The 27,007-nt window shown below is 37.4% G+C and overlaps 1 protein-coding gene and 1 pseudogene across 1 annotated transcript; both read right to left on the bottom strand.

The window, feature by feature from the left end:
- Window positions 1–9,716: 9,716 nt before the first annotated feature.
- On the bottom strand, window positions 9,717–11,809 carry LOC149179228 (TMV resistance protein N-like). Its single transcript, XM_089423796.1, has 3 exons — window positions 11,517–11,809; window positions 10,327–11,422; window positions 9,717–10,207 (listed from the first exon to the last, which is right to left on the bottom strand). Exons 1-2 carry the CDS (start codon window positions 11,645–11,647, stop codon window positions 10,903–10,905), a joined length of 651 nt encoding a protein of 216 aa, XP_089279922.1. The 5' UTR covers window positions 11,648–11,809; the 3' UTR covers window positions 9,717–10,207; window positions 10,327–10,902.
- Window positions 11,810–13,063: 1,254 nt separating this feature from the next.
- Window positions 13,064–15,930, bottom strand: LOC149179229 (pentatricopeptide repeat-containing protein At2g13600-like; annotated as a pseudogene).
- Between the last annotated feature and the right edge of the window lie 11,077 nt (window positions 15,931–27,007).

Genomic DNA, 27,007 nt, shown 5'->3' on the forward strand with positions numbered 1-27,007 from the left:
GAAGTTGCAATTGCAGTAATTCCTTCTTCTGCATCAGTAACTAATAGTTAAAGCAAGCATCGCATAATTGGCAGTTGCGATTGGTTCCTCGCTGAGCAAAGCCACAACATATAGCACTCGCATTATTTTTCAGGTCCCCTCAGTCAGCTTCGCATATACCTCAGGTTTGCCAGAGATAAAGACAAGGAACAAGAAATGTTGATAAAAAGTAGATAAAGACAAGGAACAAGAAATGTTGATAAAAAGTTTTCACGTGTTGATTTCTTATTTTTTATGGGAGGGAACGATGAAAATGGAGTGAGGAGATTGGTGGGGATGAACAGTGTTTTCCCAGCTAACTCCATATAGAAAACGCATTTCGACGTAAAACCTGTAGACATGTTAGGTATCGAGACGTTGTCATTAAACATTTTTTTTAATTAGTTCATCCATTGATCTTCTATTCGCTAACCTGGCCATCACCTATCGTATCAATTTCAGGCCCTCCATGTAGATAACTAGAAAGTAAAGAGGCACAGACAAGGGAAAATGAAATTTAGACGTTTCAAAATCCATTCATTCCCCGTGCAGGGCTGGAAGACGAGCTTTGGGCAGCATTTTGCTATTATTTTCATTTCCATGGCAGCGTTTAATTTCGATGACTCTGATTGTCTACAAATTTACCAAGAGAAAATCTTGCCATCCCTATTACTGCGTGGAATGGTGCGTTGTAATTAGCACTGTTGTAAGTATCTACATCGTTCACATCTTTTGCGTCATAATTTTGTAGGAAGCAATTAGCAGTTTTTCTGAAGGAAAGCGCAGTTACGATCATAATTATGAATGCACATAACTCCAAGTCTGACCTGCAATGATTCTAAGTCGCACATTTAATTTTCTCGACCGTGTCTACGTGCATCTAAAAGACAGCCCAGATAATTTACACCTAGCCCAGATTTTGTGGGATATAACCTAACATGGATTGATATGTTATTATTATATTATTATCTAATTTTAAGCTTACACTAAAGACTTTTTGTTTGAGGTAGGGATTTGACTGTTAAGTCTATGAAAGCATACATACTCTATTCTTTTGATTTTAAACATGTGACCTCTTAGGAAGAAACATAGGCTCTTAACTATTTGACCCATTCAAACTATATAAATCTTATTCTCACATTAAAATTTCATAATTCAACGTATCAATATTACCTTATTTTGTGGGATATAATGTAATATGTACTGATATAGGTTATGGTTTGACATTAGTATTTTATAATTCAATGTGTCAGTGTTCCCTGTAGTTTGTGATTTAATATAAGCTTGATATAAATTTAGGTTTGATTTTGCTATTTTATAATTGATTGTGGTAGTATTGCGTGACCTTTTTGGTTTCATTATACATTTTTTGGTATTGAATTGTTAATTTGAAATGTATTTTTTTATTTTTATTTTTTGGCTTTGTATTGTTAATTTAAAATGTATTTTTTAAGTAACATAATGTTAATCAGAAATATATTTTCCTAACTGTAAAAAATAATTTAATTATTTAAAAAAAAACTTAATAAATTATATATATATATATTAATTGAATTTCAAATAAAATGTGTCAAAGAAATCCAAACAAAACAAAAACAATCCTCCCAATAAACTCCTATCTCATCTAACGGGGTTGATCGTAACAAAAATAACTAGCATTTGCATCTTATGTTGCAAAGGAAACGCCGTAAGGCATAGAGTGGGGAAGAATAGGGACATGTGAATGGACATTGTTGAAAGCAATGGTGGATGATAATGGGTTACAATTGCAATAGCTAGTTATGTGTATTCTGAAAATGGATATTTTGTAAATAATAATAGGTTGTGGAAGAATAGCGACATGTGAATGGACGTTGTTGAAAGAAAGGGTGGATGATAATGAGTTACAGTTGAAAGTATTAGTTATGTGTATTTTAAAAAAGCACAGGGATATCCATAGGCATCGTTGGGCTGTTGATTCCTTCCTTGTCTGACTTTGGGATGTCATGGCTAAGCTAGCGCTTCATATAAACAAAGGATAGATTCGAAAAATTTATAAAACGGTTCCCTTTTGGAATCGAAAATCATTCGATTTTGCCATTTCCATATGGCCCAGATAGTTAACAAAGAAATGGGCCTCCACTTGCAGTACATGTTGCTCCGTGCTTTGGAAGCCTCATAGATAGAAGGAGCATTGACGATGACGAAACCAAAGTCAGTAGTTAAGTTCTACCAAATCAACTGGGATTGAGGACATTGTAGGAAAATATGCAAATTATTTTCAGAATTTGATCTACAAAGGGGGCATATGGCAGGCCCACACCATTTGCGCTTCTGGAGATTCTCCCAAGTGAGATTCCTGTCATGAAAAACCAGCCAAGAAAAAATAATGATTTTTAAAGGGCATCCAAATTTCCAAAACGCTGGGGGGAAAATATTATGATATGTATCGGACTCTGATAATAAAATTTGGAGATATATATGCTTTGCATATACAGCCGATGCACCACTGAGACCTTTCCAAACGAGGCAATCCCTATCTGACGAGCGATACAATCCACGCGATTGCAATGAAATAGTGATAGCATTCCATTGGGATTCCAGAGCACCGGGTAATTGCATTTCTGTAGCAGTTTTCCAGATTGGAATAACACCATCCCATTTTTTTATTGCACTGGCCCAAAAGAAATATCCCCTGCTGTGTAAATTTCTCAAAAGTTGAGAGGAGATACAGATCTTTTCTCCCATACCTGCGAATTCATCAAATCCAATGATAATATTGGATCCGGATTGGAATTTCCAAATCAAATTTTTTCTAAAGAACGACTCCAATCTTTTAAAACCTCTCCATATATATGAGCCGTTGGTGGATCTAGTGGAGCGCTGTCTATACCAATATGTCATGTCTTGCTCATCCATGTACTTAGCTCTAATGGTTTTGCTCCAGTTGGATTCATCCATAATCACTTTCCACATTGATTTACATAGAAGGGCTCTTCTAAAGGAGTGTAAATCCAATATGCCCCAACCTCCCATATTTTTTGGCCGTGTCAACTTCGAAAGCTTGCTGAGGTGATATTTTATCTTCTCCTTCTGTCCTCCCCATATGAAATTAGCTATCATTCTGTTTAAACTGTTAATAGTAGATGAAGGGATATAGAAAAGGTGTGCCCAATAAACCATGATTTGTAGCAGCAGGGATTGTGTGAGAATGGCGCGACCTCCAATTAATAAGCACCTGTATTCCCATGTAGATATTTTCTTATAGAACCGATTTGGAATACATGACCAGTCGGCCAATCTGTAACCCACAGGTTTCAAATTGAATCCCAGATGTTTGAAGCCCTTCAGGATAGGAAATGCTTTAATGTTGAAAAGATCTGTTAGAAATGTGATTATACCTCCATTCACATCAGCGACATAGAATGAAGATTTTAAATCGTCGATATACATGTCGGTGGCTTTTTGAAATCTCCCAAAGATTTCATAGATACATATCCATGTTGATTTGCACAGTATGGCTGACGGAAGGATATCATCAACAAAAAGATTATGCGACATGAATATATCCCTGCAAATGGGGAGAGGCTTGTATATCTCTTGTTGGATCGCTTTCTTTATGTGTAGGCTCAGAGATTCCATAACTAGAATGAAAAGGAGTGGAGATAGGGAGCAACCCTGACGTAAGCCCCTGGCCGCTTTGAAGAAAGGAGTTGGGACACCGTTAATTAGGACTGCATAATTTACTACCACCACATAGGCCATGATCCATTTGATGCACCTAACATCTAGGCCAATCCTAGCTAGTAGGCATCGAATAAAGCCCCAGTTCACACAGTCATATGCCTTTTTAAGGTCGATTTTAAAAGAGCAACTTCTATTTTCCTGCTATGCATTGAGTGTAATAATTCTTGAGTGAGAGCCACTGCTTCTAAGATATTTCTGTCTTTAAGAAACCCGTGTTGCTCTGGAGATAGATGTAGAGATAGAGTGTTTCTAATTTGAATAGCTATAATCTTTGATATGACCTTGTATAATACGTTGCACAATGAGATTGGACGATAATCTGAAAATGTGGAGGAGAACTTTTTCTTTGGAATTAGAGCGATATATGTTGAGGAGATTTTTTGGCTTATGAAACCCTGTGTTCTCATTTCCTCGACCATCTTTAGGATATCTGTCTTGAATAATTTAAAGAAGTGGATGAAGAAATCGGTGGTCCACCCATCTGGCCCAAGGCACTTGTCTTTCTGGAATGATTTCATTGTTGCCAATAATTCTTCTTTTGAAACTTCACCAAATAGAGCTTTGCTTAGACTTTCATCAAACATAGTGGGGTATGGGTCTATTCCCCATAGAATATCCTCAATATCACAGACAGAATCCTCACTGTAAGCCCTTTTGTAAAATTTCACAGCTTCTCTAGAAATAGCCTCCTGTGAGGAGTGAGAATTTCCTTCCTCATCCTTGATCTCCCAAATAGCGTTTGTATCCCTTCTCTTATTTGCAAACCTGTGAAAAAACTTGGTGTTTTTATCTTCCTCTCTTAGCCATAATGCTCGAGTTTTGAGCCTCCAAGTGGCCTCTTCTTCTAATATCTTTTGTTTTCTTTTTTCTAAATCCCATATATGTTTTCTGATGGTGGATGTCATGGAGGGATTTTTAAAAAGTGTAGATAAGTACTCCAGTTTCCTACATATGTCCTTCAGCTCCTTTTTATTGGAGGCCGATTTCTCTTTTTGCCATTTTTTAACCTCCTTTTGAAGAAATTGCAGGCGATCAAGGAATTGCCGGGAAGAGTCATTTTCTTGCATGGGAGATAGCTTCCATGTATCATTTATAAATTTGCTGAATTGACCAACAGCAAGCCATGCACAATTGAACTTGAAAGGATATCCAAATCTGCGTCCAGCATATTTCCATTGAAAAGAAATGGGGCGGTGATCAGATATGAAAGATGGTATGATGTTCATGGTAGGAGGCCCATATCTTTCTGTCAGTCTTTCATGGTAGATAAATTTGTCTAATCTTTTCGCCAGGAAGGAATTGTTGGATCGCCCATTGTCCCAAGTTGGTCCCTGACCAATAGGCAAGATATCAATAAAATTATTTTGTATAATAGATTCCCGAATGAATCTCCCCATCGGATCATATTTCTTTCCATTGCCCCATATTTCGTCATTACAAAAGGTGCAATTAAAATCTCCACCAATTATCAAAGAGTCAATTTCAAGTAGTTCAGAAGAAAGAAGATAATTCCAGAAAGGGTACTGGTTTTTATATGGAGCATAAATATTCAATATGTGAACGGGGTCTGAAGATCCACAGAAACGGGCCAGCACAAGAATGCCAGTGAAACATTGAAAAGCAGCAGTCGTAATCCATTTAGGGTCCCATAATACAGCTAGTCCTCCAGACATGCCCACAGCATTTGAAGCGACCATATGCCATGTTGGTAACATCCGCCTGAAGTAAGAAATGGTTTGTGAGCTATCGTGCATGGTTCCTTGTATAAGAAGCATTTTAGATTTTGAAGAGACAAAAAGTTTTTTTAGGGCCAGAAATTTGGGGTCAGCTCCAAGGCCCCGAATGTTCATTGATAGAATGTCGATCATTTGGGAAAATCATTAGGCCGACGTGCTCTAAGAGGCCTTTTAAGAGGAATATCTTCAGCTGCAATTTCTGTAATAGGAATTTCAATTAAGGAAAGATCTCGGGTTGACGAGTCCTGTCTTCCCTTCCTACCCTGAAAGTGTCTACTACCACGCTTCTCTTTGCGGCGGACAGTTATGTTTCTAGCTGAATTAGGGCTAATATTGGGCAAGGGGGAACGATTGGGTCGATGGACAGTTAATGGCTGAAATTTTAAAGACGTTTTTTTAAGGAGGTCAATATCCTGATCAAAAGAATTACGGGGAGAGGTTCGAGGGGATAGTGGAGGGGAAATAGGGATATATGGAGCCTTACCTTTATGGTCAGGTACATGTCCAAGGGATGGAGGTTTAGGGGAGTGAGCTATATATGGAGATTTATTATTTATATCAAAAGAGCGACCAAGTGAGGGGGAAGACGGGAATCTTTGGATGGGTGGAATGTGAGAGGAAGGGGATTGGGGTGATGAAGATATGTATTGAATATGGGCAGACGCAGGATCAATACATGGAGGCTTAGAAGATGCAGGAGGGAGGGGAATCTCAGGGTTTGGTTCCAATTCATGAGGTGGAGAAATATTGGAGAAGCCCGTTACTCTGGCCGATAGGTCAAAAAAGGACAGCGAGGGAGTTTTAGAAACAGTGGAAGAACGGGGTCGATCAGAAAAATAGTTAGAATTACGATTTGTATGGTTCACAAATACAGATCGAGATTGCGGAAGACTGGCAGATCAATCTAGGGAACGGCCTTTCGGCGAGGATAGGACGTCATTAGTTCTGACTGGAGCCCGATAGACCTCCATGGTGTTAGGCCATTCATATGCCGAATTTTCTCTTTCATATGTCGAAACAGGAATATTTACAGCATGGAACTTTTTCTTCTGTTTACCATTGGGGCAACGAGGACAATTACGAAAAAGGTGTCTAGTTTTGTGACAATTTGAACACCTAAATGGGACGCCCCAATAATCTAATCGTTGTTGAATTTTGGACAGCTCCCAAGTTAAATCAATAGACTCTGGAAAACCCCCTTTGAATTCCTTTTCTATGAGAATCTAGGCCACCTGCTTGTCTTTTGCCCCAATACACCTAGGATCGACGTATATGAATCGCCCAATAGCATTTCCTATTTTTTCCATAGATTCTTTGGTCCACAGTTCAAGAGGCAGGCCAGGCAATTTTGGCCAAATGTAATTGTTTTGGGGCGTGCAACGAAGCGGATTAAAACCAATAAACCATCTGTGCAGAGCTAAAAAGCTCTTCTCTTTCACCCAGAGTTTCGAATAGATAATTTCCAAGTAACGTACCCAGAGGAAGTGGAAAGTAGATATTTTATTGAAAATGATTAATTAATTCTTTTAACTAACTTTACATTATTTGATAAGAGAGAAGTAGATTAATTAATTCTTTTAACTATTTATTGTATTGAAATATATTTTTTTATAACCTAATATAAAAGAAATATATAATTCCTTCATAATTCTATATAAATAATAAAATAATTAAACATGTATAATTATTTTAATGTTAATATGAAATTTAAATAGAATATCTATAAATATTAATAAAAAAAATAGTAATAAAAAAATATTTTAATTTCTATTTTAATTAAAATATTTTTATTTCAACCTTTTATGCATAAAAATATATATTATGAAAATATAAATTTGATTTAAATTTTAATTTAAAATAATATCATAAAAAAATATTTCATTATTAAAAATAATATCATAAAAAAATATTTCATTATTAAAAATAATATCATAAAAAAATATTTCATTATTAAAAATAATTAAAAAAAATTTCATTATTAAAAATAATAAAAAAAAAAATCATTATTAAAAATAATCAAAAAATATTTCATTATTAAAAATAATCAAAAAAATATTTCATTATTAAAAATAATCAATTCTCTCAAAATTAAGATTAAATTGATCTATTAATTTTTCATTTACATACAGGAGAATATCAAGTTATCATTGAGATAAATAAATCTCTATAGTACATACTTGTTATATCTATATATATATGAATGAAGATCTTTGCTATGATTTATATTACTGTGGCAATGCCATTTTTCCACAACAAATTCTTTTATTAGTATTTAATACATGACCCTTAAATTTTTCATATACTCAATCTTGACTTAAATACACATGAGTGCATTACAGTTCACTTTAGTTACATTTAGAATTAATAACATCACATCAATCACATGATTATTTTTCATATACTCAATCTTGACTTAAATACACATGAGTGCATTACAATTCACTTTAGTTACATTTAGAATTAATAACATCACATCAATCACATGATTTATCCATGGAAATGGTACATATGATAATTAGATTGCCACCAGGAGGATCTAAATAATTAAGTTCCAATGTACTAAGTTAATGTAGGTTCTCCACAAAACATGTATATTGGGAAATGGAATTACAATGAATGATTCTCTATGCAACACACTAGGAATTGGAAATGATAATAATTCTAATAATTCTTTGAATGTATGGCTTTAACTGCTCAATCTCCTTGACCTATGTGATACACTAGGACTTTGGTTTTTTTTTCGAAACTCCTTTAACAAGGCTTTCTTGATCTCCCATAATCCTCTACCTCTCCCTCCTGGCACAATGTTCTTTAATTTCATGTACCATGTTAACATGTGGTCTAATAGTGGTATACAATTGTGCCACCTTTTTCTATTCATCTAGTACCTATTTAACATTCCAAACTTCTTCACATACAAAAATATGTTGTTTGGGATCCTCCGATCCAACACAGTGAAAGAACGTAATTCGCATAGAAGGATCAACGTCCATTACCATTCTCTACATAGTTCCACACTATGAAACTTTTGATTGATTTGTTTGGCATCCTAGATCTTGATTGACTACTTCCACTATTCTGATTATTATCACTATTCCCTTCACTATTTGGATTTAATTATAATAACTTACTGGGTGATCTTACTTCTTGACGTAGGTGATAAACTCATCTTAAATAAAATCTCTCTGCTTGTCCTCCATTTATAAGGCCGGCATAGTTCGCCCTAATTTGCAGTAGGTGGTGATATCATACCCAAAAGATTCGCTCTCCTAATGGATATACATTCTGCCAGATTGGCTGGATCTGGCTACTTTCTAAATTTAACTTGACTCGACTACCTAAATTTAATGTACTTTAACAAATACAACCTCTGTCTGTGCTAAGTTTGCCCTATTTAGCTGTAGGCGGTGATCATACTGGCTCTCCTAGTGGACATAAATTCCGGCAGCTTGGCAAAATCAGGGATTACTTCTTTCAGTCCATCGGATTTATAGAATCGATCAATCCATGCGCTCAGCAATGGCATTTTCTCTGGATCTATTAAAACGCTATCGGTAGCCTTTGATAATCACTGACAATCACTGACAAACCACCCAATGCGATGTCAAGCAAGCCGAGACCTCACTTTTTTTTTCGAGGTAATGAATGCTGTGGAAGCCACCTGTAATCAAGAAATATGTTATATTTACTATCTGTTTTTTTTATTTTTATTAATACAGAAGCGTTTTTTATTTTAAAAAAATGGCGTTTTTTATTTAAAAAAAATTGGTTCCGAGATAACTCATAATATTGAACCAACAACAGAATTTGAAGCCCAGAACCATTCACATTCCGGATTGTTTTCCAAAATGCAGCAAGGTCCCGTATAAAATTACTCTTTACAAGTTTTGTATTTTATGCAACACTTTTTACAAATTTTGTATTTTATGCAACACTTTATACTAGGTATAAAGGATCTTTCCAAAAAATTAATTGCATTTCATTCTGGTTTCTATTACATTCTATACCAAAGCTTCCTTTTCATTATGGTTTCTATTACATTCCTAATCAACACACATTGAACAGCGGAATGACAGCTACAGTATCGGAGAGATACATTAAAAACTTGTTGGCAAGCAAAAAATTTTCAGATGCATATACATTTTTTTTATCTGTTTCTTTCTTTCTTTTTGTACTAGCAGCCTGTTGCTTCTTGGGTTCAAGCCAAAAAGCAGCCTGTTGCTTCTTGGGTTCAAGCCCTAAACGACTCACTATAGGGGATTTGAATCTGAATCTGTGTTGTTTCAACAAACTTATTAACGAATTGAAATGCCCCTGGGGCTACATTTTTTCTCTCTTATCTTTGAACCTTTTTCAATTTAATTTAATAATACATCTACAAAATTAGCAACCGTAAATTTTGAGTATTCTGGACAACAACCAAAAAGGGGAAAAAAAGAAGCATTCTTTACCACACTTTCACTATGGCACCATGTTTCCAATTCGCCACCGGTCATTTGTAAAGCTCTCAAATTCCGAATTCGAAGACAAGAAGGCAGGGAAGTGTCTGGACACTTACTCCAGCAAAGCCATAGAAGCTGATCCGCTTGTTTCAGAAACTCGGATATGCTTCTCAAACAATTACCTTCGGCCCTCAATAGGTGCAACGTGCTCATATCAACATAAGGCTGCAAAGAGTTGTGGAACGACTGGTCAGGTATTCCTTGAACCCTGTTTATCCCGCGCACCTGAATTATTATCTGAAAACTGTTAGAAAACCATATGGACTTACTCGTAAATCCAAACAGTATTAACAATATATAACTTGTAAAATTTTCAGAACTAACATTTTGATTCAAACACGTACATTTGGTTGTATAACCGCATTACGAAAAAGGCCGTCAGTGGGGCGCCAAAGACGACGATGACATCTCGGAAGTTCTCTATCAGCGAAATCTCTGCCCAAGTCTCTGAGGTGATTGTGCATTTTTATACGGTTTTGACAGTCGATCTCCAGAATACACTTGTACTCTAGGTTCTGCAGATTCAGCTTTCCTCCCCAACCAGATCTGTCCCATATGCTTATGGCCAGATCTTTATCTTCTTCTATGAAGAAACAGGCAATATCTAAGAATATCTCTCTTTCCTGGGTGTCGAGACTGTCGTAACTAATCCTAAGACTGTTTTGTATTTCGGGGGGAAGTACTAAACCCGATAATTTCAGCAATTGGGCTTCCCAATACTCTAAATATTGTTTATAAAGATGAGACCCTAGCACTCTGAGAGACAATGGCAATCCATCACACGCATCCAAAAACTTTGCAACCACTTCTTCAAATCCCGCACGGGGTTTAGGCTCCTGAAAGGCATGCATGCAGAAAAGCCTTTGTGACTGTTCTCTGTCGAGGCCTGACAGCTTGTAAATCAACGAGACTCCGTTGGTTTAAAGAAAATCCCTATTGCGAGATGTAAGTAGGATTAAGCTATCGGAACTAAGAATATCTTTAAGAGGTGAAAATAATGCTTTTAACTGCCTGGAATCATTGATATCATCCAAAATTATGAGGGCTTTATAACCCAAGAGACGATGAGAAAGCTCTGATTTACCTTCAACAATGTTACTAACTGCCAGATCCCCTGAAGTCAAGCCTTGGAGGAGTTTATTTTGCACAGAAATTAAAGAAGTTTCGGCTCTCACATCTTCCAAAAAACAAGATCCACGGTAGGCTGACCTGTTGCGGTTAAAGAACTCTAATGCCAAGGTTGTCTTCCCTACACCACCAGAACCCACAATCCCCACAACCTTGGTCTCCACGCTGGGTCGCTGCTGCAGCATCACTGTTTTCTCAAAATCTTGTAGCTTTTCGTCCAAACCAGTTGGATATTCAGCTACAAACAGTTGAGGCTTTCTAATTTTTTCTTCCACCAATTGAACTACGTTCTCCAGGAGTTTGCCTTCGTCGCTGGTTATTCACAGTAAAACCAAACGTGAGTGCGAAAAACTTCGTTTATCAGTACAATCAAACTATTAGGGACACAGAGACTAAAAGTTCTTACCCATAATATGCCTTTAGCTCCAAACCGCAAGTGTGAAACCTCAAGCAATGCTTTTTTCCAATCTGCAATTCTTTGTTGTGGGTATCTCCTTTTCTTTTCATGACCTCGCAAGGCTTTACCATAGACTCCATTGTTGCCCGCCGCGCAACCAATAAATCTCAAGATTTGACCCAATAGTCCATGTTGCCTGTCATCTGTCCTGATCCGTAGATCACAAGGATTAACATTATAAAAGATTGGAATAACAGTAAGAATGAACTAAATTACCTTATCGTCTACAAAGGCAGCCCAGAAACGAGCAATGGCTCGATCATATGGATCTTTGGGAATTCTTGCGAACAGGGTTCGATTTCAGGAGCAGCTCGCTCTTAGCTTTGAGATTCTCTTCCGCGAACTGGTAATCGATACCTAGCAAATGCCATGCGAACCCGCACAATGAAGATACCTAGCAAATGCCATGCGAACCCGCACAATGAAGGGACTCGAGTCATACCGAACCGCTTTACCTGCCCCTTTTCTCCCCGTTTTTTTATTTCAGTTTTATTTTAGCCCCTTTTCTCCCCGTTTTTTTATTTCAGTTTTATTTTAGTTTTCGATCAACGATCGAAATTCGTTCAATCGTCTAACACCATCCATCTAAGGGTGAACAATAAGACACGGGGGCCGCTGGGGGAGTCCATTTCAGATGGGAACGCCTTACGGCGTAAACATAATAAATAGTTAATTACTTAGATGAAAAATGTCTTATTAAAAAAATATGTCCATTAGTGGAAGAACACCCGACTTAGATATTAGTGGAAGAACACCCGACTTAGATATTTATAAAGAGCGCCCTCATTGTAGTATTCATCATTCTATCAATTATTTATCTATCAATACATTTATACAATTACGGATTTATTCTGTCTTCAAATACAATCAAAAACTGTTTATTTACACCCACATACATAACAGATCCGAAATATAAGTACATTATAAAAAATTCCCTATACCAAAAGCTTTATTAATTTGGAAGTTGGCTTTGAATCCAAATCTCCAAATCCCTACATGTAATAGCGCCCTTTGTCTTTGCTACAAACATCACCATCTTTGGCTTCTTGTCATTATCCAATTGCATGTTTTACTACTGCAATGGTACTTCCATGTTGGTGAATTTTAGTTTGCCATCCCCAAAATTTGCTCATAGAGCTCTCTAAATATATAGTTACCTGTTTATTTATCCATGTTACATAAATATCTTAAAAGAATGGTTCTCTGGTTCTCCCAACCTATGAGTACGTATCTTCCTGTCAATTTAACCGTGCTTCATAACTCTGATAACACAATGGTAAAGTGAAAATATGTTCTGGACATTGAAATGCTACATATATTAAATAGAAAATATAACACCTATTCCTTGGCTACACATCCATGATAGAGAATATAGATAAGTTTGATTGGTAGGAAAGTCATAATCCGCAGAGGAACACTGCTCATCATCACCAATGCAAGATTGCCAACATATATAAGCTTGGTCATCATGCAACCAAAATTTAACGGCTATTCCATGGCTACCAATCATAATTGATTACGTAAATAAGCTTGATTAGTAGGCAAGTCGTAATCCACAGTGGAACACTGCCCATCTTCACCAGTGCAAGATTTGCCAACATGCATAAGCTTGGTCATTATGCAAACCAATGCTTATGGCTTGTTTTACTGGGTTTTTCTTTTTTCACTAACTCAGGGTTCATTCACTCAATGCTCGAGACATCCACAACTATCTCTACAAGAACACAGTTTCTTGTTGAAACAATAGAAACAATGAGCATCCCTCACGACAATCTCCTGCATAAGAAGCTTGGGCATGGACTTCATAGCAGAGTGACAATGACTAGAACTTAAAAAGGTTCTTCTGTACATGTACGACTGTCTTAGGAGAACTGAACATGTTATAAAGTCCAGAGTCCAAATGCGATGACCAGATTTTGCTATGGTGGGAAAGATCGTGATCCTTTTACTCAAAACCATTTGGTAGAAATCCCATGTTGGGTATGGTGGAAACGAACGTCATCCTTTTAGTCCTCAAAACCATTTGGTAGAATTCCCACGTTGGCTGTATATGCCACAGCATTCATCTGATCAGACAAAGTTTCAACTTCGCATAAATTGTTTCTCTTTGTGGGAGTAGTCTATCCCCCTACGAGGAAAGCATGGACCTGTTTGTTAATAACAATCCAACTGCAACCGGGTTTCTTTTTCACCTTCCTTTCTTTCATCCTGTTCCGCACACTGCCAATGTCATCCCACCTACCAGCTGCTGCATAGATGTTTGACAACAGTACATACGGTGCTGGATTTTGGGGATTCAGCTCAATAAGGTGTTGTGCTGCCTTTTCTCCGAGGTCTATATTGTTATGCGTTCTGCAGGCACTGAGAAACGAACCCCACATGTCAGCATCCGGTTTAAATGGCATTTTGTTAATAAGGTCGTTTGCCTCATCCAAGCACCCTGCCCGGCCAAGAAGGTCTATCATACAGCCATAGTGCTCCATTGCAGGAGTAATGTGATAAAATCGAGTCATGACATCAAAGTATTGCCTTCCCTCGTCCACTAACCCTGCATGGCAGCAAGCAGACAAAACACCCACAAAAGTAACACGGTCAGGCTTTATGCCAGTGAATTGCATTTGTTCAAAGAGTTCCAGGGACTCCTTGGCACATCCATTTATTGCATACCCTACAATCATTGCAGACCAGGAAGCAGTGTCTTGTTGGCGCATTCTGTTAAACACCTTGCGTGCATCTTCTGTGCTCCCACATTTTGCATACATGCCTACAAGGGTATTTCCCACAAGCACATCAGAATGAAACCCACTTCTAATTACTACTTCATGGGCTTCACTGCCTCGTTCCAGAGCTGCCAAAGCTGAACATGCAGGTAAGACAATGACAAAAGGTTTCTGTATTCGGTTTTATATTTACCATTTGCATCCGTCCAAAAAGTTTCAGGGCGTTTTCAGCTTGCCCATTCTGTGAATATCCTCCAATCATTGCATTCCACGAGACAACATTAGATTCAGGCATTGTCTTAAACAAGTTTAGAGCCTCTTCAACTTGCCCATTCTGTGCAAATCCAGAAATCACTGCATTCCACGAGATCACATTTCTTTCAGGCATGATCTGAAAGAGCTCGAAGGCCTCTTTAACATATCCATTCTGCACATACCCTGCAATCATAGAATTCCATGAAACCAAATTATGTCCAGGCATTTTCTCAAACAGTTCCACCGCGTTTTCCACATCCCCACACTGCGCATACCCTGCAATCATTGTATTCCATGAAATGACATCTCGTTTGGGCATCTCTTGAAACAACTTCAGGGCATCCCCGACCAGTCCATTCTGTACATAGCCTGCAACCATAGCATTCCATGAGACAACATCTCGTTGAGGCATTTTGTCAAACAATTCGCGTGCAAACTCAATAAACCCATGTTTGGCATACATATCCACAAGTCCATTTCCCACAAACACATTCGTTTCGAATCCACCCTTACGAATTTCACCATGAACTTCCCTCAGGACTTCCAAATCAGTACACGCCGGGAGAATGCTGGAAAAGGTAAAATGATTGGGCTGTAAACCCATATCTTGCATTTCATGAAAAAATCCCAAGGCCTCCTGAGCATGCTCGTGCCGGGCATAAGCTGCAATCATGGCGGTCCACGAGACCACATTTTTCAGAGGCATTTCATCAAAAACCCTGCGAGCCTCTATGAGGCTCCCTAACTTAACGTATATACTAACCAGTTTATTTCCTAGCGAGATATCCTGGCATTCAAATTGCGTTTGAACCATGTGGGCATGGACTAGTTTGGCATCTGGAAGAGATTTAGCATTCAGGCATCCCTGCAACAGAGAATCGTAAGTAGAGGAGTATGGCCAAATCCCATTCTCAACCATGTCCTGCAAAATGCGCAGTGATTCCCTCAACCGACCCTGTTTACACAAACTTTTTACCAACCCATCATTCCCTTCTTTCGTTTTCAGAGTATCTGTTGTAGCTTTGCATCTGTTGGAAATTTCGAGAACTGGTTTCACTGACAACACCATTTTTCTTCTTATGATCGTTTCTCGCTGCCATTGCCATGGCTATTTTATTAGTCCCCCATTACCTGCCGCAAGGCAGCAGGGACCATTGCAACGAGTACGCGTTTGTTCCAATGTATTTCAGGAGCAGCTCTGAGATTCTCTTCCGCGAACTGGTAATCGATACCTAGCAAATGCCATGCGAACCCGCACAATGAAGGGACTCAGAGTCATACCGAACCGCTTTACCTGCCCATTTTCTCCCCGTTTTTTTATTGCAGTTTTATTTTAGTTTTCGATCAACGATCGAAATTCGTTCAATCGTCTAACACCATCCATCTAAGGGTGAACAATAAGACACGGGGGCAGCTGGGGGAGTCCATTTCAGATGGGAACGCCTTACGGAATAAAAATAAAATTTAAGTTAAACAACTAGCTCACTGGACAGTATTGGGCCTAGCCCGTGCGTTAGGGGATAAGAATTTCAAAATCAAACTAATACCCAATGGGTTTTCACGACGTCGATAATTGTTGCTTATTTGAATTTGAACGGCCATTTTTTATTTAAACGATTCTTTTTATATTATTGTAGAATTTTTAAGTTAATTGTTTTTTATTTATTAATATAGTATGTAATTATGATTGTGATTGATATATCTATATATTTATAGGTTTATATCAACCATATTTATTAATATAGTTTTGATAATTATATATTCCAATTTTTATGATATATTGGAATTAGAATAATTAATAAATTTAAAAATTGTATTTTATCATGTATATAATTTGGATCACATGAAGTTTATCATGGGTGAAATTTAATTAATGTTGGTTATTATGTTTTTATTTGATTTTGGCATATTTAAATATTTTATATACTTAAATATTAAGCACCATGCATTAAGTTAATCATTGATTTTGTTTTTTTTTAATATCACATTTTATTTTTATTTTGTAAGCTCATATTCTTTATATTATAATTTCAAATATATACAATGCATTTTAAAGATAAACTAATTTTATTTACTAATGTAGTATGTAGTTGTGCTTGTGATTGATATACACACACATTTATCAACTTATATCAACCACATTTATTAATATGCTTGTGGTAGTTATATATTTGAATTCTTATGATACATTGGAATTGGAATAAACAATAAACTTAGAAATTGTATTTTATCGTGTATATAATTTGGATCACATGAAGTTTATCATGTTAAAATTTTAACTAATGTTGGTTATTGTTTTTTAATTTGATTTTGGCATATTTAAATATTTTATATACTTAAATATTAAGCACCATGCATTAAGTTAATGATTGATTTTGTTTTTTTTTTAATATTACATTTTATTTTATTTTTGTAAGCTCGTGTTCTTTATATTATAATTTCAAATATATACAATGTGTTATAAAGTCTGAGTTGTTTGATCTAGAACAATAATAAGAACCCTAATCAAAGACTAGACTTAAATTTCCATACATGCACAAATAGAGCTAGCGGAAGACCAAGCTCACAGTGACATGACTTACAAAATTTGGCTTTGAAATCTATAAAAATCTAATGAACATAAGGACAGTAAATATGTAGGTTGGATACCAAATATACTAACATGTATATCACAAATGATACCATGCCAAAAGTTGATCATTAAAATTAAACATCTAGAATGGGGCACAATGGTGGGTTAGGAGGTTGTTGGTCTCTATAACGTAGAAGAGCATTTTCCATTCTTTGCATCCTCTCATCCATAATTTTGTATAACGGAGGGAGTTCTTCCATGTGAAAGAGGAGTTCATCCCTGGTCTCTTTGCATTCAAATAGTACTTTTCCCATCAAATTCTTAACATGCTAGTACAAGTCCACCGTGTGCACACTAATTGCACCTTGGTCTTAGTGTGCCCAAGTCTAGAACCCATTGTTCTGCTTCTGCCATAACTTCAAAATATGAAAGTTTCTGCCTCTCATCCACAATTCTTATTCAATATCTAAGATTTCCTGCTAGACCACCAGTAGGATATGTTCAAGGTATATATGTGTCGAGGCTTGGGCTTGTGCCCTTGCTTGAGAATTAGAGTTTCAACCCCCACCCACACTGCACACCCGATCTCTTTCTTTGGGCATCTTGACCACATAAGAAAATAGTATAAACAAAACACAGGGAGGGTGCAAAAGAAAGTGCTATAAGAAAATACAAGAAGATGTACTAATCGCCCAAATTACAACAGACATTCCAACTATAGAGAATAGACACCATACTCTTATAAAATGGCTAAATGAGAGCAATGATATGACATAACTCAGGGCACCGATATGCCTTAGGCAAGAGTCGACCGAAGATTTCTCTTGTGTAATTGGTAACTTTGAAGCTTCTGTGGTAGGTAGGGTTGGCTAAAAATGAGTGTCGACTAATATCACAGAACTATTGAAGTAAAGGGACTAGGGAAAGAGACCATAGTTCTTCGTCTTGCACCATCACCAAAATATCGCCCATAGTGTTGGTTCCTTGCCTCATCCAAAGTCTAACAAACTAGTTAGTATAAATCATTACTAACGAGATAAACATCTCCAAATACATTCTAAATTGCTTGCAATTTTCATCGAGAGTATCACTACATTCACAAACTACCTTAATTGCGAAATGAATATTTTGCAGGGGATGAACACTCTAGTGAAACCTCACTCAAAGATCTTTCAATGTGTTGATGCATCCCTTCTCGAAGTGGCGGGCACCTTAACACCATGATGGGCAAGACTCTAGCTATCCCCCATTGTGGTCCTCGCCTTGCACTCCTTCCCCTTCTTATTCTAGAAAGCATGTGGGAGTTAGATGTATCACCCCATCAAATAATTCTTTTAGATGTCACATTATTTCCATCTAATAAACAAAGTAAATTTGCAGTAAATCAATTATTAACATACTACATAATTACGGAGGGATACTTTGGGATCCCGAAGAGCATCATGAAATTGAGTTTTCTTAGGGTCTTCACATAGAAACCAATAACATGGCAGAGATGTCTGGGCTCATGTTAAGACTTCAATTAGCTAAGGAAAGAGGAATCTCCAGGATCGCAATTGTTGGGGACTCTCTCATAACAATACATTTTTTGCAAATTTAATCAAATCCTATGGCCAATAAATTAAATCTCCTCCTCCAAAGAATCAAGAGCATCTTGGACTCCTTTTGGCATAAAAGTTTCTTTCATATCCTAAGGATCCAAAATACTGAAGCAAATAAGCAAGCTAATCAAGCATGTAGTTTGGCAAAGGGGAAAACAGAGATCAAAGGGCAAGGGGGATGGAGAACCATACCATGACTTCAACTATGGGGATGACATGCTTCTTACCTCGTAAAACCAAAAATAAAATTTGAACCAAGGTGCGAAGCTTAGAGTTAAATGACAAATCTTATGAATTAAATGTGTCTTCCACTCAAATAATTATACGAAGTTCAATCAAGTTATATGGGTGAGGCAACTTCTGTGAGGTGGCAAGTGGCTAGCATGCAGGCCATGCACCCTTTCATCCCTCGCCTTAGGTGAATATGGATGGAAATATATGGTTTCAATGCTCATTCTGCGAGCAAGGCACATTTGATTAGTCTGACTTGGGAGATTTATTTCCCACTCTTGAGTATAAGATAAATTTTGTGTGGGAGGTACACAGCCCAATCCTCATACTCGTGATGTTTCATAATACATTTGGTATGAAATCCAATTATTTATGGGAGAAGTGAGGCAATTGGTTCAGTGTGAGAATTCGGTCCAGACATCTCCCTACTTTGAGGACCCTCTTGAGCCTGCAAATATTCAAAGTGGGTGATTTGATTTAGAATATTATATTGTTGTGCTAAGATCCTCCTTAGATTAGAAACAAAATGCTTTCATCGTGCTTAAGGATTCATGAATTTTTGCAAGTGGAATGATGAGTTTTTATGTTACTTTTATGAGTAATTTAACATAAATAAAAGACTAAACAACAGCATAAACATGTGCAAAACATCATCAAAAACACATTACAATAGGAACATGATAAAGGAGTTCACCCCTCCTGGGCTAACTCTCCTAGGTCTAGCTTCCAATGGCTTGGGCCTCTCTATTATGCTCAAAAGTGTAAAAATATGTGTTTGCAATGCTCCAATGCTTCTAAAACCTGCTCCAATGAGTCTAGAATACTAAAAAATGGTACCCTATCCTCTTTCTGCTTCTCTTTTGGTCGAAAATTGCCTTAGTTATGACTTATGTCAGTCTTTCCACAATTTCCTCCTCCAAATCTGGCTAACTGCCAGTTAAATTCATTATTTGGAGTTAATTCTGGTAGTTCTGCTGAATTGGTGATCCTGCCAACTTCCCAGCCAACGAACCCGTCTATCTCACGGTGAAGGCAACGGGTCCGACTTGTGGCGGTAAGGTTGCGTTCACATGCCGTGGTTAGAGAGGATGGCTGTCAGGATTGGCAATGAGCGGTGCGGTTACTGTGGCGGAAACATAACTGTTGTGGGCTGCGAACGAGGTGGTCACATGGGAGGGCCGTCGACGGTTATGCTAGCAGTCTCCCCCCCAACTTGGTGGTAAGTTCATAATAATACAAACCTGCTTGCATTGATAGTTAAGAACCATCATGTGGGCGCAATGGTAGGCCTTGGCACTATGAAACAGGAGGTCACAGGATCGAGCCTGGCCTCTAACCTGTGTTTCCAACCAATATTTTAGCCGACCATTAAGAGGACACGTGGTGGCCATAAACTATCGACGTCGATAGTTCCATCGCAAATCGCAATCAGCCAGAGCAGGGCTGATTCTCCATAACGGGACTTTGTGCTATGTGATATGTGATTGCGATATCACAATTGCAGCCTGACTCTAATGGGGCTGATTTTGTAAACGCACTTGATCCATGCAATGTGTGATTGCGATTTATTGCGTCACACTCCGGCTTCACTCCGGGGTCGATTCTTTACTGACGACCCACCTCTGATTTGCTATTGTGATATTGCAAATCGAAAACTGGTAGTGTTGGGGACCTCTTCCTTCTGCGATCTATGAAATGTGGGGCCAAGGGCAGCCTGCTCCTTGGTGCTTCCCCATTCACTAAAGACTCCTACTACGTCATATTCTCTTGCCATCTGTGCAAGTCAAACCTGAACTTTGACTTGCTCTAACTTCTTCATATGAGCTTGGATTCGAGTGTCGTTTGCACCGTTGGAATCAGGATGACGAGAAATTTGATCTAAAGCTAAGTTTATTGAGATTCTGCCACTTTGAGTTTTGAGCCTAATTTTAAGCACTTGATCACTCCTCCCCACTAGAAGCCTTTTGGACTCCAAAAGATCACTTTCAGTTGTTCAACATGGGAGGGTACAATTCCCTCACCTTTCCAACCTCTATCCATTTGGTTTTGTCCATGTTACTATGAGGAGCAACATCCTTCTTACCAAGATGATACAATACATTATGATGCAAATGGTAATCAAATTCCTCTATTTGATTCCTTTGACTCAAGCTTGAATATACATCTTGAAAGTATGTATTTTGTTGAACATAACTTTCATGTAAAACAAAATTATGCTTGAGGATAGTTATTACACAAACTATAGGCCTAGAAATTACATCAACAAACTTGTCACTTATACCTTTCTTATACCTTTTGACCAAGTGGAATAGTAGAAGAAAACCCATCCAATGAAAGTGCCCTTGTCACTGCAACTTAAACACTGCACCACTGAAAATTTTTGAATGAAATGAAATGGTCTTACCATATTGCATAAAGACTATGCCCATGGCATAGTCACATACATCAACCTGAAACTCAAATGACTTTTCAAGTTTAGATGAACAAGTATAAAAGCTGAACTGATCTTTTGTCTTAAAGCATCAAATTCCTCTTGTTGTTTTCCTCCCCATTGGGAGACTGTTTGCGCAACTTCCAAAGAATGCAAATGAGCTACAATAGAAGAAAAAATAACAAAATGTTTCCTCCAACATTGGGCTAATCCTAAAAAACCTCTTTTCCAAATGACTATCTTGAGCATTGACCAATCTATAATGGCATCAATCTTAGAGTAGTCTAACTTCAACTCATCTTCTCCAATATCATGGCCCAAGTACAACAAAGAAGTTTTATCCAACATATACTTTGACATCTTCAATAACAAATGTTCTTGACATAAGACATCAAGTATTTCTTTCTCATACATGACATATTCATAATGAAATTTTCTGAAAATGAAAATGTCATCCAAGTAGACTATCATGTCTAGAAATGGCTTCAACACATCTTTCTTCATATGAATGAAAGTAGCAGGAGCATGGAAAAGACCAAAAAGCATAACAAGCCATTCCAACAAACCTTGCTTGGTTTTGAATGTCATCTTCCTTATGTCTCCTTCAACAACTCTACTTTGATGAAAACCACTTCTTGAATCTCATTCAATGAAATGCTTACCACACTTCTTGGGCACCAAAACAAGAGGTGCACCACATGGTAAAGGAGAAGGTCGAATGATCCTTTTATTCAAAAATCCCTGGATTTGTTTTTTTGTTTCTGCACTTTCCCTTCTTGACATCCGATGCATGTCAATGTTAGAAATAAGACACTTTTGTTGCAATGGTGTTTCATGTTGGAATCTCCTCTTGGAAGGAAATCCTTTTGCTTTATGAAACACCTACATCAACCAAATTAGTTTTCGAATTTGAATTACAACCATCAAACGCTTCATAATCAACATCAACATTGGGTTTGATCATAAGAAGCACTAAATTCTTGCTTGAATTCACTAGTCTTTTCATTTGCCCCACATTAACTAATGAAAGATTTAATTTCTTGCGATGAGCTCTCGCAATATACTCCATACCATCCTTGAACAAGTGGTACTTGTTTTCATGACGATAGAAGACTTCTTTTCTATCATAGAGGTAAGGACTACCCAAAACAATTCCTGATATATCAAGTGGTACAACATCTAATTCAACTTTGTCAATGAAGTTTCCTGTTATTGCAAACTGAAGAATACATTTTCTTGTAACCTGTAAGTTTGTGTCCTTGCATATCCAACCTAATGGATATGGTTTGGGATGTAAAATGGTTTCAAGATTAAGTTGTTTGACTAAGTTATCATATATCAAGTTAGCTTGAGACCCACTATCAAAAAGTGTGTCTATTTTTATATGTTTTGAGATGACTCTCACATGAAATAATTCAATCCTTGTTTCTTCATTTGGAGTACTAGTGTGACAATTTGATATACTAGTGCTAGCAATGGATTCTTTTACTTTTATACCCATGGTTGTGATTTTAGTTTCATCACCTGAATCGGATCCCAAATCCTCTTGAATGACGACAACTGTCTTTTCTTTTCCCTTCTTGTTGAATTTTTTTGGTTTCATTTCGGGATGAAGCTTCCAAAAATGAGCTTCATCGTAACCCTCTCTGGAACAATATTTACATATTGTTTTCTCTTCTTCCTTTTTAATGGATGCATTTTTCTTTCCCGTGAAACCCTTTTCTTTCTCTTTACCCTTAAATGGCATTTTACTACCTTCTTCTAGAGTGATTTTCCCTCTTGCCTCAAGATGGGTGGCTTGCACACCCACATCATCTAGATTATTGGGATTAAGCATTAAGATAATATGCCTAAGGTAATTGTGTAAACCCCCTATGTACTTTAGCAATGTTTCCTGTGATTGCAAATCTACACCTAACATCAAAGACCTTTTTCTGAATTCTTGGGTGTAATCTTGCACATTTTGACCTTTAAGCTATCTAAAGTTCTGCCAATTCATGATGTCTTTCTGCATATAAGCTAGAGGATAGAATTTTCTTTCGATTGCAACAATGAAATCATTCCAAGAAATTGAGATCTTACCATGTTTTTTAATCTCCTCTTGGGTCTTTGATTCCCACCATACTAGTGTTGCACCCTCCATTCTCAAGGAAGCTAACAGAATCTTTATGTAATCCTCTTGAAGGTTTTGAATCCTGCAATAGACCTACAACTGACAAATCCAATTATCAAGATTCTCTGCATTCACTTCACCATTATATATGGGCAGCTCAATTTAACATCAAGTTTTAAAAAAGATGATTTGCCAATTCCTTTTGAAGTATGATGATGATTATGAGTAAGGGTTGTGTTAGTGGAAGAGGGTGAAGATGCTTTTGAGGAAGAAGATGAAGAAGATGGTGGATAGGGTGGAGGTTTGTCTCCATTTCCATTACCTCCTCCTGAAGAACCTTCTCCTTTGGGAGGTTTGGAACTTTCCCCTTGCAACCTGGTATTCCTCTCTTCATAAAGGACCTTCACCATCTTTGTCATATCAAAGAAAGCCTTTTTGAAGGTCTTCTCATCTTCTATCATGTTTTTAGGTTCTCCTTCATGAGACATGATCTTTGGAGTCTCAACTGCAACTCGAGGTTGAATTGGTGTTGGAGATTGTAGCAACCTTGCTCTCCTTCCCCTTGACCCAACTTCAGGGCTTCCAACCAACCAGTTTCCCTTCTCCTCTTTTGAGTTTTAACCTTGTAAGCATGACATAAACTTGCAAATAGTTAAATCATTCTTTTACAAAGAAAACCTAGAGCTCTGATACCAAAATGATCTGATTTAGAATATTATATTGTTGTGCTAAGATCCTCCTCGGATTAGAAACAAAATGCTTTCATTGTGCTTAAGGATTCATGAATTTTTGCAAGTGAAATGATGAGTTTTTATGTTAATTTTATGACCAATTTAACATAAATAAAATACTGAAGAACATCATAAACATGGATAGAACATCATCAAAAACACATTACACCAGGATAATGATAAAGGAGTTCACCCTCCTGGGCTATGTCTACTTGGTCCAGCTTCCAATGGCTTGGTCCTCTCTATTCTGCTCAAAAGTTTAAAAATATGTGTTTACAATGCTCCATTGCTATTGAAACCTGCTCCAGTGAGTCCAAAATACTAAAAAATGGTACCTTAGCCTCTTTCTGCTTCTCCTTTAGTCAAAAATTGCCTTAGTTATGACTTTTGCCAATCTTTCCACAATTTCCTCTTCCAAATCTGGCTAAATGTTAGTTAAATTCATTATTCAGAGTTAATTCTGGTAGTTCCATCGAAATTGGCAGTCCTGCCAACAAACCCATCTATATCGCGGTTAAGGCGATGGTTCTGGCTTGTGGTGGTTAAGGTGGCATTCACATGCCGTGGTTAGGGAGGTTGGCTATCAGGACTGGCGGTTGGCAGTGTGGTTACCGTGGCAGAAACATAACTACTGCGGGCTGCAGATGAGGTAGTCACATGGGAGGTTCACCGACAGTTATGCTGGCGATCTTGCCCCCAACCTGGTGGTCAGTTCATAATAATACAAACCCGCTTGCATTGATAGTTAAGAACCATCATGCGAGCACAATAGTAGGCCTTGGCACTATGAAACAGGAGGTCATGGGATTGAGCCCGACCTCCGACCGGTCTTGCCAACCAATATTTTAGCCGACCGTTAGGAGGACACATGACGGCCATAAACTATTGGTGCCGATAGTTCTGTTATCTCAAAATCAGGCCCTGGAAGGCTGCAGACCAGGAAGACTTCAAGTAACTGTTTCAAACCTACTTTAGGCTGAGGTTTAGCCTCCCCAACCTGAGAGGGCTCTCTCAAAGGATTAAAGGTTTTTGATTATGATCAAGATGGCTAACTCTTGTGAAACAACTAAGAAATGAAAATGGTGGAAACACAAATAACAAGTATCCATTGCGCTTATGGAGTCATATATGATTCAGTATTAACAGCAGGGTTGGCTTTGCATAGAAGTCAAGGCATTCAGATTTCAACACACCAAACACATAGAAGGCAGTTTATGAGTATATGAAGGAAATTAGAGCACTGTAAGCGATTTCTAAGTAATCAGATACTCATAACACTGTAGATAACATGAAAAGACAACAAAAAAAACTCATTACATTGAACTCTTTATGATTCTTGAGAAGTATAAGCCAATACTGTATTACCAAAAAAAACAGAGTCTTTACATAAGCCAAATATCAGAGCTTTTTTTCATAAATTTCAAACCCCTATTACATTGCTCCTTCTCCTATATATATAGCTCTTCTACCAAACTGAGATTCCTCCTCAAGCATGAGGGGAACTCAAATTCTCCTTATCATGACACGTATTGACATATTAAACTAACTATTAAAAGCAACTTACTACTAATTGACAGCTCTAAATACCTAAAACAATTAGGGTTCTAATTCTACATCTTGCTGAACATAGCATTTATTACAATCAAGATTCATTCTCTGACAAGTGGTTTTCTTCAGCTTTAGCCTTGATGGATGTTTAAAGCTCTTTGCTGGCCCTTACTATCTTATCTCTTCACTATTGCTGAGAAATAGGAAACTGCCCTTGTTTTTATGCTTTTGGTTTCCTCAAAGATATTCGGAAATAATTAACCATGTTGATCTTCTTGAATTAGTCAACAATCTATTGGAGTGCCACGTCCTTTATGTGCTGTAAGCCTTTCCCATGTACATGTGTGATGACAAAATCTTTCAAAAAGATTTGCCGCTTTGTCAATCATAATTGATCAACCGAATTGTAACATGCAGCTACAACAGTTTCGTAGCGCGCTACAAAACTGTTGTGTAATTTCAAAAACAAAGTCTTCCTTTCATAGCTAAATGATTGCCACTGTTCATGGCTTAAGCCCCTTACTCCCCTGATCACCTTGACAAGGTTTGCTAGCAACTTTTCAAGAAACAGATATTGCTCCTGAGGAAGAGATACAATGACACCAATAACACCATTGATTGTTCCAAATATAACTATAGGAATCTGGATAGATTCTGAATCTGGCAGATGCATAACAAGAGATCTATGCCTAATAAGATACAACAAACTCTCCTAAGTGGTATTCACCTTCAACTTCCAATTTTCCTCTCTCTTCATCAGTTGCGGCATCACTATTTTTCCTCACTGTAAAAAAAAACGTTGAAATTGTTCTCTGCTTCAAGGTATAAAATGTATTCGCAAGACCTAACAATGGATATCCTGATTTTACTGATTCTGTACCATCAACTGACTGCCTTGGATAGAAATCACTGTGACCATCCTCATCAATCTCTGGTGGCTCTAATGTCAGAGTCGAATCCCAGAATTTCTGCATCATTGTGCTTGCTGTGTCACTTGCAGCACAGCTTGAACCTCCCACCATGGCCATGGAATATGGTAACTTTAATGCCAAATTCTTTACAAGTAGCTACAACATCTTCCTGTGCTTTATATAATTCCCATGCAGCAGTGAAATGCCCTGCATCTTTTCCTGAATCAGAAATGAATAAATTGAACAAAACCTTTCATGATTTCCATCATGACCATCTTTCATTGCATTAAACAAACCTCAACTTGTAAAGCATGCAAACTATGGTTC

The sequence above is a fragment of the Pinus tabuliformis genome, chromosome 4_1 (assembly GCF_031772625.1).
Source record: "Pinus tabuliformis cultivar Carrire ecotype Pingquan chromosome 4_1, CPIR1, whole genome shotgun sequence".
Taxonomy (NCBI): Eukaryota; Viridiplantae; Streptophyta; class Pinopsida; order Pinales; family Pinaceae; genus Pinus; species Pinus tabuliformis.

Bases quoted from the DNA above. Each gene is read 5' to 3' on its own strand.
- LOC149179228 (XM_089423796.1), bottom strand. From the start codon at position 11,647: ATGGAGTCTATGGTAAAGCCTTGCGAGGTCATGAAAAGAAAAGGAGAT. The intron at 11,423-11,516 runs GTAAGAACTTTT...GTGAATAACCAG, and splicing joins GAGCTAAAGGCATATTATGG to CGACGAAGGCAAACTCCTGG.